This window comes from Leuciscus leuciscus (genome assembly GCF_965113295.1).
Source record: "Leuciscus leuciscus genome assembly, chromosome: 20".
NCBI lineage: Eukaryota > Metazoa > Chordata > Actinopteri > Cypriniformes > Leuciscidae > Leuciscus > Leuciscus leuciscus.
In genome coordinates, this window is record NC_138744.1 from 38,436,076 (window position 1) to 38,451,075 (window position 15,000).

The window sequence follows — 15,000 nt, forward strand, 5'->3', positions numbered from 1 at the left end:
TTCAAATATTTTCAAAGCTTGCACCTTGGATCCTGTTTCAAGCTTTGCGTTCTCGAGCTCCAAACACTATGAGAACAGTGTGTGTTAGCGGGCCATAAGTTAATAACTAATGATCTTTACAACAGAAGTGAATCGATCAAAACTAACTTTATCTGGACAATAACTTTATTCTAGATCTGCTGTAAAGCCTAAACAATCTCTGTTACTGTAATCTCCTGTTATCTCTGTAAAGCTACTGTGAAACGGTCTATATTTTTTAAAGCGCTGTATAAATGAAGGAGAATGAAGTAATTCTGTGTCTGTGTCATTTATGAGAATGTATTTATGATACAACTGTCAAACATAAATCTCCAGTCTACACCTAAACCACATTAGTGCGGTTGGACTCACTTCTCCAGCGGCAGCACGTGTGGCCCAGAGATGGAGTATCTGTAAATGAAGGTGAGGAACTTCTGGAAGACGCTGAAGAAGGGCCAGTGTGAGAGAACACAGATGCTCTTCTTGACCTGAACGCTGCGGTTCATGACGGGCCGTCGGTCCACGACACTCAGCAGACCCAGACACACACACTGCCTCTCCGACAGGGACTCGCGCGGGAACGTCTCGTAGAACTGGATCGCTGCACCGTAAACCTGATAACAACACACAGCACATCAGCTCACACACATGCTCACTCTCACTTTCACACTCACACAATCTCACTCACTCTCACGCTTTATTCTAGTGGAATAAATTCCACTAGAAACAAACCTTGTTGTATTATTTTAATTTAATACTGTGAAGCTGCTTTGATACAATCTGTATTGTGAAAAGCGCTATACAAATATACTTGACTCTCACGCTCACTCTCACGCTCACTCCTCACTCTCACGCTCACTCTCACGCTCACTCTCACGCTCACTCTCACGCTCACTCTCACGCTCACTCTCACGCTCACGCTCACTCTCACGCTCACGCTCACTCTCACGCTCACGCTCACTCTCACGCTCACTCTCACGCTCACTCTCACGCTCACGCTCACTCTCACTCTCACTCTCACTCTCACGCTCACTCTCACGCTCACTCTCACGCTCACTCTCACGCTCACTCTCACGCTCACTCTCACGCTCACTCTCACGCTCACTCTCACGCTCACTCTCACGCTCACTCTCACGCTCACTCTCACGCTCACTCTCACGCTCACTCTCACGCTCACGCTCACTCTCACGCTCACGCTCACTCTCACGCTCACTCTCACGCTCACTCTCACGCTCACGCTCACTCTCACTCCTCACGCTCACTCTCACTCTCACTCTCACGCTCACTCTCACGCTCACTCTCACGCTCACTCTCACGCTCACTCTCACTCTCACGCTCACTCTCACGCTCACTCTCACGCTCACTCTCACGCTCACTCTCACGCTCACTCTCACGCTCACTCACACTCTCTCACGCTCACTCACACTCTCTCACGCTCACACTCTCTCACGCTCACACTCTCTCACGCTCACTCTGTCTCACGCTCACTCTGTCTCACGCTCACTCACTCCTCTCACTCACTCCTCTCACTCACTCCTCTCACTCACTCCTCTCACTCACTCCTCTCACTCACTCCTCTCACTCACTCCTCTCACTCACTCCTCTCACTCACTCCTCTCACTCACTCACTCCTCTCACTCTCACTCTCACTCTGAGCGTGAGGAGTGAGTGAGAGTGAGCGTGAGTGCTGTGTGTCACTCTCAAGCTCACTCTCACGCTCACTCTCACGCTCACTCTCACGCTCACTCTCACTCTCACGCTCACTCACTCCTCTCACTCACTCTCACGCTCACGCTCACTCTCACCCTCACGCTCACTCTCACGCTCACTCTCACTCTCAAGCTCACTCCACTCACTCACTCCTCTCACTCACTCCTCTCACTCACTCACTCCTCTCACTCACTCACTCCTCTCACTCACTCACTCCTCTCACTCACTCACTCCTCTCACTCACTCACTCCTCTCACTCACTCACTCCTCTCACTCACTCCTCTCACTCACTCACTCACTCCTCTCACTCACTCACTCACTCCTCTCACTCACTCCTCTCACTCACTCCTCTCACTCACTCCTCTCACTCACTCCTCTCACTCACTCCTCTCACTCACTCCTCTCACTCACTCCTCTCACTCACTCCTCTCACTCACTCACTCCCTCACTCCTCTCACTCACTCCTCTCACTCACTCCACTCACTCACTCCACTCACTCACTCCTCTCACTCACTCCACTCACTCCTCTCACTCACTCCTCTCACTCACTCCTCTCACTCACTCCTCTCACTCACTCCTCTCACTCACTCCTCTCACTCACTCCTCTCACTCACTCCTCTCACTCACTCCTCTCACTCACTCCTCTCACTCACTCCTCTCACTCACTCCTCTCACTCAGGCTCACTCTCACGCTCACTCTCACTCACTCTCAGTCTCACACTCACTCTCACGCTCACTCTCACGCTCACTCTCACGCTCACTCTCACGCTCACTCTCACGCTCACTCTCACTCTCACTCTCACTCCTCACACTCACTCTCACGGGGGTCGTACTCCGGACGAGATGCGCAGCGTCGCGCAGCGCACGTCTTTAAAATTCTAACACATTATTCTCTATGAGTGTACACACTCCGGACGAGATGCGCAGCGTCGCGCAGCGCACGTCTTTAAAATTCTAACACATTATTCTCTATGAGTGTACACACACCGGCGGCGCCATTCGGCGTCTGTCCGCGGCGCCCAGCTACGGCTCAGGACCTTGTTCAATATCCTGCCGCGCCACAGAGCACCATTTACATGGTTTTATATTAAATTTACATTTATTTGTCTCCAATCGTTGTTAATGTATTAACTGCCTTCACCCTGTGCTGCAATATACATTTAGTTTTATATTCATTCACAGAAATCAGCTGCGTGGATGAAAACTGCTGATGTTATCGGATTTTCAGGTGATATTCTCAATTCATTCAGTTAACGGACGCTCTGAGGTAAACTGTTCAGACTGCAGACTTAGCAACGATTGTATTTAATTGTACAGTACAATCATAACATAGTACAGACATTATCTTAATTCCATAATGTCCTTAAACATATCAATATTGTTGGCCATAAACTGAGAAAGTGCGCGTCCGGCGCTGCGCTTCTCGTCCAGTGTGCGACCCCCTTCACTCACTCTCACTCTCACACTCACCTTGTCTCCGGAGGCGCTGGTGAGGACGAAGGTGGAGAAGACGGGCAGCTGGTATTTGGTGTTGAGTGGCCAGCTCTCCACCGACACTCCCATCGGGAGGCAGAACACCGGCACCGAATCCGGCAGAGGAAACGACTCCAGATCCTCCTCGGGATACCGGCTGATCAGACCTGCAGAACACACACACACACACACACAGTTACAGACTGCCGATGCATACGCAGTATATAGGGTATGTGTGTGTAAGTGTGTGTAAGTGTGCGAGTGTGTGTAGGTGTGTTTGTGAGTGCATGTGTGTGTGTGAGTGACTGCGTGTGTTTGAGAGAGAGAGTATGTGTGTGTGTGTGTGTGTGAGAGTGTGTGTGTGTGTGAGAGAGAGTATTTGTGTGCGAGTGACTGTGTGTTAGAGTATGTGTAGGTGTGTTTGTGAGTGCGTGTGTGTGATTGAGTTAGTGTGTGTGTGAGACAGTGTGTGTGTGTGAGACAGTATGTGTGTGTAAGTGGTGTGTTTGTGTAAGTGTGTGATTGAGAGTGTGTGTGTCTGTGTGTGTGTGAGAGAGAATGTGTGTGAGTGTTTGTTTGTGTATGTATGCATGTATGTGTGTGTGTGTGTGTGTGTGTGTGTGTGTGTGAGTGAGTGTATGGGAGTGTGTGTGCATGTGTGAGTGCATGTGTGTGAGTGTGTGTGTGAGTGCAAGTGTGAGTGCATGGCATGTGTGTGTGCGTGCGTGCCTGTGTATGTATGAGTGTGTGTGTGTGTGTGACACTCACCTGCTTCGTACACCAGAGCATTTGCTTTAGACACTGAACGCTTGTAGCAAAGATACAGCGCGGGACCCCACTGCGCACACACACACACACACACACACACACACACACACAAACGATCAAAACCCACAGAGTAGAAACCGAGAGTAAGAGAAAGACAAATAAAGCAGAAGAGGAACTGATGGTGATTCTCAAGTATTTCAAGCGGAAGGAATAGCGGATGTTTGAACAATTACAAACTCAGCGCTCGTTTAACACACTCGTTTAAATCAACAGCTTATTATCATACACTAGCATTTATAAGATTGGGGTCGGTTGCATTTATGAATGTTTATGTTTAGAGTCACTATTGTATGGAAGCTTGTGTAAAAAAAAACAAAAAAAAAAACAGGCAATTACAACATTTTATGTCACAATTCTGACTTTTTTTTACCTCACAATTACAAGTTTAGAAATAGTCAAAACAACATCTATTCAGACTCCTTCAACATTTCTCACATTATCACAGTTTATTCGCTATAGTTTAGAAAATGGTGATAAAATATGAGAAGAACTCAGTTGATATTTGACTGGTTTTGTCCGTCCTTCTGTTAGACTGTCTCACACATGAATTATGTTGAATATCTGTCAGCTGTTAAATTTAACTACACAATTAGATAATACCAGTTTAGCTCAACCAATCACCAAGCAATGCTTCATTCTGTTCAGTCTGTGTGTAAAAAGGGCATTAGCAATTAAAGAAAACACTTCAGCAAAACATGGTTTCGACGAAGTGTCTGAATAATTATTGGTCCCAAATTGGTATAATCTTTACTGGTAGTCACTGTATGAAGAGTTTTTGGGTATAATATGTCACAGTTTACTTTATTCTGCTCTCCTCACTTCCAGAAATGAACTATAGTGTCCTGCACAGACTAGCAAAAAATATCAAAAAATATATCTGATGCCTGAATCATTTTTGGTTTGACTATAATTCCTTGTTTAATAAAAGTATTAATTTTTTTTATTTTTTTATTCACTGACCACAAACTTCTGAATGGTAGTGTATATGGTCTGATATGGAGACAATATGTTTAATAAATAAAGATGAGAGTAATGAGTCAAAGATCTGAGTGAATCATTGAATCATTGAATCAGGGAATACTCGAATCAGTGAATCAGTGAATCAGTGAATCTGTGAATCAATGAATCCTCAAATCAGTGAATCAGTGAATCAATGAATCCTTGAATCAGTAAATCAGTGAATCGGTGAATCAGTGAATCAGTGAATCATCAGCACCATGCCAGGGTTGAGGTTCTTGTCCACTCGGCAGTAAGTGTGCGGTGCCGTCTCGCCCTTGCTGGGCATCAGCAGTGAGATCTCGGTCACGCCGAGTGTGTTCAGCGCCTGAGAGTCCGGGGCCCGGCGGAACATCAGGAAGGTTCTGTGTGTCCCGGGGCCACCGGAGCTCAGGCTGGCCGATCGGCTGTACGGGGTCGTCTCGATCAGGTGCCATCCCGCGCGCACCGGGTCCTTGCCCTCGTACAGAACACTGCACACAAACAACACAAATCATAATTCATGCATTCAGCAGCTTTTATCCAGAAAGGAACAAATCAATACATCAAGGAGCCAATAATATTCCTCAGGTTTATCTGACAGATAGATTATGAAGAGAACTAGAGAAGAGGAGAAATGCAGAGATTTTATTTTGTAAGTGCACTGATTTAAAGGTCCCATGACATGGATTATTTTATTATTTTATAATGTTTCCTGGGGTGCCCTTATAATGTTAGTATGTTTTTAAGATAATTTTTTTAAATAATTTAGAAATAAAAGGCATTATTTCCTAGCCTGATTTTAGCCTCAGATTTGAACACTGTTTGAAGGGGTGTGTCTGTGTGAGACTTCAGTGTAAACACCCACTGCTGTGATTGGCTGTGAGACTTCAGTGTAAACGCCCACTGCTGTGATTGGCTGCTGTGAGACTTCAGTGTAAACCCCCACTGCTGTGATTGGCTGCTGTGAGACTTCAGTGTAAACCCCCACTGCTGTGATTGGCTGACATGCTTGCATATGAAATAGCTAGCATTACATGTGGAACTCTCTCGAACACTTTTACTATTACAGCTATCGAGATTAACGAATCGTGAGAAGTTTTTTAAAGTATTTAGATGTATTCCCATCACATAAAAGGTTGCAGTGATGAGCATTGAGCAGATGACAGCCTGTTGATCGCGTGAATGAAGATCTTATCATTGCAACACAGTTTCTGCACTCTCACTAATGATTTCACCAATGCAAACATGAGGTAAGTACAGTAAGAGCTTCGTTCTGCAGTGTAACAGCGTCATTGATTTCATAACGAGTTTTGGCAAGTGTCCAGATAAACTCACGCTGTGTGATTGACAGCTTGGGCGATTGGAAAGGGATGGTTCTTTGATCGCTTTCTGTATATATTAATCACAGTTTAAATAAGATTATTTTCATCCTACTAAGAGAAACGATGTGAAGTTGATTGTTTAGTCACTGGCTTGATTTACTGATGCATAAACAGTATTGAATGACTTTGAGAGAAAGATTATCTGTCTGAACTTGAACAATTACACATCAGAAATTCCCATAACCCACTGGTTCTTCAGAGGCTCGGATGAAGGAACTAAAAAAATACTTTTGTGTTCATTTGTACATCCAAACACTGAGCAACTGCCATGCTTCGCTCGTTTGCAAGCCATGATGTCTCTCGAGGAAAAAACGATATCGCGCAGCTCATTTTCTCACTTGGCGGCCAAATTCTCTTTGCGGGCAAAGAAGAGAAAGGGGAGGTAACCTTTCCCCTTATGACGACATAAAGGGAAGATTCTAGATTCGCCCGTCTGAGCTTTCATTTTCTGAAACCTATCAAAACGTCTAGCCACTGGGGGACCATAGGCAGGCTAGGGGAACTCATATTAATGTTAAAAAAGCTCATAAAGTGAAATTTTCATGTCATGGGACCTTTAAGGATATTTGTTTCTATATTGTACACTAATAGATGAAACTACTACTACTACTATACCATCTACTATACCTCCTGTGGTGAAAATCCAGCTTTTAATGTAGTTTATGTGTCTATGTGGTGTTTTTAATATGCTTTAAGACAAACCATGTGTAAATTCATAAGTCGACACCATTGCCGAGTATTTTCTCCTTAAAAGGTACAATATGTAAGATTTTTGTGATAAAATATTAAAAAACCACTTGCACAGTGTGATATATTTCCTGCAGTTGTGTACTAAAAATTCCAGTTTTAAATAATGGCTCGCCCCTTGGCATAGTCGCAAATCAATGACGTAATATCCGCGTTATCCTCGGTCTCCGCTTGTAGAAACCATAAATATATATATATATATATATATATATATATATATATATATATATATATATACACATAGATGCCTCATTAAAGATTGATTCAATGGGCTGCTACACGTAAGCCGCTAATGAGATCTATGTATCTATATCTATGATACAGCATCTCACACGCCGCTGTTGTGTCGTTCAGTCATCATGGTTCACGATTATTGATTGGCGAGTTCAAATAATCCAAAAAACTTAGATCAACTGAGGAAAGCAGACTTTGGGACAAACGGAGAAATAAAACAAGGATCAATATCGGTGTGGCATTTTCGAAAATATTTAGCCATTACATCACTTTTAGAAGGATTGTTTTAAACGTGTAAAACTGCGCAGCATTAACCCACCACATCATCTGACAGTCGCATATCAGTAAAAGGCTTTTACCTTTTTCACGTTCCTCGCTGCTAATTCATTACGATGACATAAACTAGTGTGATCAAGCGGACAGGTATTACAAAAAGTAATTTATTAGCTGATATATCATTTCTATGATTGTTGAACTCCACACATCTCTGGATGGAGAAAACGACATCTCCCATAGTTCCACTCTCCTTCATAGCGTCATCAAGCTTCGTCTTTGTTATTGTTTTGAAAATGCGAAAAACTTACATATTGTACCTTTAAAACTGCAGTGAACCAAAAAAAAAAAAACACGCTTTGAAATCGCTGGTGTTTCTGACGTCACAAACTACCTTGTAACCAATCAGATCAACGTGTGATCGTTAACCAGTGGATCTCTGAGCTGAGTGAGTGAGTGGAGGCGGGGCTCATTTGCATATTCATAGAACCACGCATACTAAATGAGGCAAGGGTGTCGAGTTACATTCAAGATATTTTTTTCAATCGAGAATGTTCAGTTTTTCTAGAACTTTCAGTGTGTCTCACCCGAGCTCTACGATTGGAGGCTTGTCGTATCCTCTCCTGTAGCACAGGAACATGTGTGTGTTGTTCATCAGTCCTGCGCTCAGCTCCGCCGGGTGGCCGGCTTGTGTTTTCTCGATGCATGTGAAGCCCTCGGGGACGTCCTCTCCGAGCCCTCGGGCGATCACAGCGAGGTCTGTGACGGGTTGCAGCGCCCGAACGCCCCTCTGATGACCCTCCTCGACCCGCGGGGAAGAGTCGCTCGCCAGACCCGCCACCACGAAGTAATCCACCAGCTGCGGACATCGCTCCTCCGTCATCACGCCGGTCTAAACACCACTGCAGACACACACACTCCGTTACACACCACTGCAGACACACACACACTCCGTTACACACCACTGCAGAAACCCACACTCCGTTACACACCACTGCAGACACACACACACTCCGTTACACACCACTGCAGACACACACTCCGTTACATACCACTGCAGAAACACACACTCCGTTACACACCACTGCAGACACACACACTCCGTTACACACCACTGCAGACACACACACTCCGTTACATACCACTGCAGAAACACACACTCCGTTACACACCACTGCAGACACACACACTCCGTTACATACCACTGCAGAAACACACACTCCGTTACACACCACTGCAGACACACACACTCCGTTACACACCACTGCAGAAACCCACACTCCGTTACACACCACTGCAGAAACCCACACTTCCGTTACACACCACTGCAGACACACACACTCCGTTACACACCACTGCAGAAACCCACACTCCGTTACACACCACTGCAGAAACACACACACTCCGTTACACACCACTGCAGACACACACTCCGTTACATACCACTGCAGAAACACACACTCCGTTACACACCACTGCAGACACACACACTCCGTTACATACCACTGCAGACACACACTCCGTTACATACCACTGCAGAAACACACACTCCGTTACACACCACTGCAGACACACACACTCCGTTACATACCACTGCAGAAACACACACTCCGTTACACACCACTGCAGACACACACACTCCGTTACACACCACTGCAGAAACCCACACTCCGTTACACACCACTGCAGAAACCCACACTTCCGTTACACACCACTGCAGAAACCCACACTCCGTTACACACCACTGCAGAAACCCACACTCCGTTACACACCACTGCAGAATCCCACACTTCCGTTACACACCACTGCAGACACACACACACACACACACTCCGTTACACACCACTGCAGAAACACACACTCCGTTACACACCACTGCAGACACACACACACTCCGTTACACACCACTGCAGAAACACACACTTCCGTTACACACCACTGCAGACACACACACACTCCGTTACACACCACTGCAGAAACCCACACTTCCGTTACACACCACTGCAGACACACACACACACACACACACACTCCGTTACACACCACTGCAGAAACACACACTCCGTTACACACCACTGCAGACACACACACTCCGTTACACACCACTGCAGAAACACACACTCCGTTACACACCACTGCAGAAACACACACTCCGTTACACACCACTGCAGACACACACACACACTCCATTACACACCACTGCAGAAACACACACTCCGTTACACACCACTGCAGAAACACACACTCCGTTACACACCACTGCAGAAACACACACTCCGTTACACACCACTGCAGAAACCCACACACACACACACACTCCGTTACACACCACTGCAGAAACCCACACTTCCGTTACACACCACAGCAGACACACACACACACACTCCGTTACACACCACTGCAGAAACACACACTCCGTTACACACCACTGCAGACACAGACACACACACACACACACACTCCGTTACACACCACTGCAGAAACACACACTCCGTTACACACCACTGCAGACACACACACACACACACTCCGTTACACACCACTGCAGAAACACACACTCCGTTACACACCACTGCAGACACACACACACACACACTCCGTTACACACCACTGCAGACACACACACACACACACACACACACACACACACACACACACACTCCGTTACACACCACTGCAGACACACACACACACTCCGTTACAACGCAGGGCTAATCAATGGAGATCATTCAACTTTCATCATTTAAGAATACACTGCAAAAAATGCTTTTCTTACTCAGTGTTTCTGTCTGGTTTCCAGTCCAAATATCTAAATATTCTTAAATCAAGGAGCATTTACTAGATGAGTAAAGTGCCATAAGATATTATGTCTTGTTTTCTGGGCAAATAAATCAAAATTAAGTTGTTGCTTACTCTCACACACACACACTCTCTCTCTCTCACTCACACACACACACACGTTTGTTTTGCTATACTTGTGAGGACATTCCATAGACATAATGGTTTTTATACTGTACAAACTGTATATTCTAACCCTAACCCATCACACACACACACACTAACCCGACCCCTAAACCTACTCATCTCACACACACACACACACACACACCACACACACACACACACACACACACACACACACACACTAACCCGACCCCTAAACCAACCCATCACACACACACTAACCTGACCCCTAAACCTACCCATCTCTCTCACACACACACACACACACACACACACACACACACACACACACACACACACACACACACACACACACACACACACACACACACTAACCCGACCCCTAAACCAACCCATCACACACACACACACACACTAACCCGACCCCTAAACCTACCCATCTCTCACACACACACACACACACACTAACCTGACCCCTAAACCTACCCATCTCTCTCACACACACACACACACACACTAACCCGACCCCTAAACCTACCCATCTCTCACACACACACACACACACACACACACACACACACACACACACACACACACTAACCCGACTCCTAAACCAACCCATTACACACACACACACACACACACACTAACCCGACTCCTAAACCAACCCATCACACACACACACACACACATACACACACACACTAACCCGACCCCTAAACCTACCCATCTCTCTCTCTCACACACACACACACACACACACACACACACTAACCCGACTCCTAAACCAACCATTACACACACACACAACAGTTTGAGACAGAGACACACACACACACACACACTGAGAAACAGTTTAAAAAAAATAAAACACTGTTTAGTGTGAGGACTCAGGAAATGTTCTGATAAATCACGTTCATGTTGTAACACCAGTGTAATACCCATGTCATTATACACACTTCTGTCCTCAAAAATCACAATAACAAACACACACTCTCAATCTCACACACTCTCTCTCTCAAACACACACTCATCTGTCTGATCTGCACCACACAGGTCAAAGGTCACCGCGCAGAACACCTGATGACAGCCTGAACTGCATCCGTCACACTCAGGGATTCACATCCACAAAACACATGCAGGTTGTCACGGCAACGGACTCAGAACCGGACATCCCGTCGTGGGAAGAAACCGGGATAACTGAGGATTTAATCAAACATCCCATCAAACCTCTGCTCACCTGGACAGATGTTCACTGTTCCTCGCCGATCTGAGGTCATGTGACGTTTGATATCATCAAGCCGAATCACAGTCAGCGAGAGAAACGAGAGCGACACGAGCTCGATCTGATGAAGAGAAGAAACGACCCGGTGAAACTCTCACTATCTCTCATCACTCCTGCGAGTAAACCCACGAACACGAGTGTTTCAGCCAGAACACGTGCAGGAACTGAGGAAACAACAGAGCGCTCGTTCACTTCCTCCACAACCGCTCACAAATCAGACCAGAAGAAACGCTTCCGGCAGAAACACACTCGCAGAAACACACTCTGAGACACACACTCTGAGAAACACACTCTGAGACACACACTCTGAGACACACACTCTGAGACACACACTCTGAGACACACACTCTGAGACACACACTCTGAGACACACACTCTGAGACACACACTCTGAGACACACACTCTGAGAAACACACTCTGAGACACACACTCTGAGACACACACTCGCAGAAACACACTCTGAGACACACACTCTGAGACACACACTCTGAGACACACACTCGCAGAAACACACTCTGAGACACACACTCTGAGACACACACTCGCAGAAACACACTCTGAGACACACACTCTGAGACACACACTCTGAGACACACACTCTGAGACACACACTCTGAGACACACACTCTGAGACACACACTCTGAGACACACACTCGCAGAAACAAACTCTGAGAAACACACTCGCAGAAACACACTCTGAGACACACACTCTGAGACACACACTCTGAGACACACACTCGCAGAAACACACTCGCAGAAACACACTCGCAGAAACACACTCTGAGACACACACTCTGAGACACACACTCTGAGACACACACTCTGAGAAACACACTCTGAGAAACACACTCTGAGACACACACTCGCAGAAACACACTCTGAGACACACACTCTGAGACACACACTCTGAGACACACACTCGCAGAAACACACTCTGAGACACACACTCGCAGAAACACACTCGCAGAAACACTCTGAGAAACACACTCTGAGACACACACTCTGAGACACACACTCGCAGAAACACACTCGCAGAAACACACACGCAGAAACACACTCTGAGAAACACACTCTGAGAAACACACTCTGAGACACACACTCGCAGAAACACACTCGCAGAAACACACTCTGAGAAACACACTCTGAGAAACACACACTGAGAAACACACAGAAACACACACTCTGACAAACACACACTCGCAGAAACACACTCGCAGAAACACACTCGCAGAAACACACTCTGAGAAACACACACTCTGACAAACACACACTCGCAGAAACACACTCGCAGAAACACACTCGCAGAAACACACACTCTGAGAAACACACACTCGCAGAAACACACTCGCAGAAACACACTCGCAGAAACACACTCGCAGAAACACTCTGAGAAACACACTCTGAGACACACACTCTGAGAAACACACACTCGCAGAAACACACACTCGCAGAAACACACTCGCAGAAACACACTCGCAGAAACACTCTGAGAAACACACTCTGAGAAACACACTCTGAGACACACACTCTGAGACACACACTCGCAGAAACACACTCGCAGAAACACACTCGCAGAAACACACTCTGAGAAACACACTCTGAGAAACACACAGAAACACACTCTGACAAACACACTCTGACAAACACACTCGCAGAAACACACACTCGCAGAAACACACACTCGCAGAAACACACACTCGCAGAAACACACACTCGCAGAAACACACTCGCAGAAACACACTCTGAGAAACACACTCTGAGAAACACACTCGCAGAAACACACTCTGAGACACACACTCTGAGACACACACTCGCAGAAACACACTCGCAGAAACACACTCGCAGAAACACACTCTGAGAAACACACTCTGAGAAACACACAGAAACACACTCTGACAAACACACTCGCAGAAACACACACTCGCAGAAACACACACTCGCAGAAACACACACTCGCAGAAACACACACTCGCAGAAACACACTCGCAGAAACACACTCGCAGAAACACACTCGCAGAAACACACTCTGAGAAACACACTCTGAGACACACACTCGCAGAAACACACTCGCAGAAACACACTCTGAGAAACACACTCTGAGACACACACTCGCAGAAACACACTCTGACAAACACACTCTGACAAACACACTCGCAGAAACACACTCGCAGAAACACACTCGCAGAAACACACTCGCAGAAACACACTCGCAGAAACACACTCGCAGAAACAAACTCGCAGAAACACACACTCGCAGAAACACACTCGCAGAAACACACTCGCAGAAACACACTCTGAGACACACTCGCAGAAACACACTCGCAGAAACACACTCGCAGAAACACACTCGCAGAAACACACTCGCAGAAACACACTCGCAGAAACACACTCGCAGAAACACACTCTGAGACACACTCGCAGAAACACACTCGCAGAAACACTCTGAGAAACACACTCGCAGAAACACACTCGCAGAAACACACTCTGAGACACACACTCTGACAAACACACTCGCAGAAACACACTCTGAGACACACACTCGCAGAAACACACTCGCAGAAACACACTCGCAGAAACACACTCGCAGAAACACACTCGCAGAAACACACTCGCAGAAACACACACTCGCAGAAACACACTCGCAGAAACACACACTCGCAGAAACACACTCGCAGAAACACACTCGCAGAAACACACTCGCAGAAACACACTCGCAGAAACACACTCTGAGACACACACTCGCAGAAACACACACTCGCAGAAACACACTCGCAGAAACACACACTCGCAGAAACACACTCGCAGAAACACACACTCGCAGAAACACACTCGCAGAAACACACACTCGCAGAAACACACTCTGAGACACACACTCTGAGAAACACACTCTGACAAACACACTCGCAGAAACACACTCGCAGAAACACACTCGCAGAAACACACTCGCAGAAACACACTCGCAGAAACACACTCGCAGAAACACACTCGCAGAAACACTCTGAGAAACACACTCGCAGAAACACACTCGCAGAAACACACTCGCAGAAACACACTCGCAGAAACACTCTGAGAAACACACTCGCAGAAACACACTCGCAGAAACACACTCGCAGAAACACACTCGCAGAAACACACTCGCAGAAAC

At 46.4% G+C, this 15,000-nt stretch overlaps 1 protein-coding gene across 5 annotated transcripts in view; it reads right to left on the minus strand.

Moving 5' to 3' along the window:
- The window catches only part of dennd4b (DENN/MADD domain containing 4B), a 53,644-nt gene that overhangs the window by 23,273 nt on the left and 15,371 nt on the right, over nt 1-15,000 (minus strand). For 3 of the 5 annotated variants that reach the window (XM_082149250.1, XM_082149246.1, XM_082149249.1), the window contains 5 exons: nt 8,231-8,545; nt 5,246-5,498; nt 3,970-4,039; nt 3,199-3,368; nt 391-632 (listed from right to left, as the gene is read on the minus strand). In XM_082149250.1, coding sequence (XP_082005376.1) covers nt 391-632; nt 3,199-3,368; nt 3,970-4,039; nt 5,246-5,498; nt 8,231-8,526 — 1,031 coding nt within the window. In that variant the 5' untranslated portion in view covers nt 8,527-8,545. Of the gene's footprint in view, nt 1-390; nt 633-3,198; nt 3,369-3,969; nt 4,040-5,245; nt 5,499-8,230; nt 8,546-11,808; nt 12,018-15,000 lie in introns of all 5 variants that reach the window. The other 2 variants (XM_082149247.1, XM_082149248.1) reach the window with 2 other exon arrangements.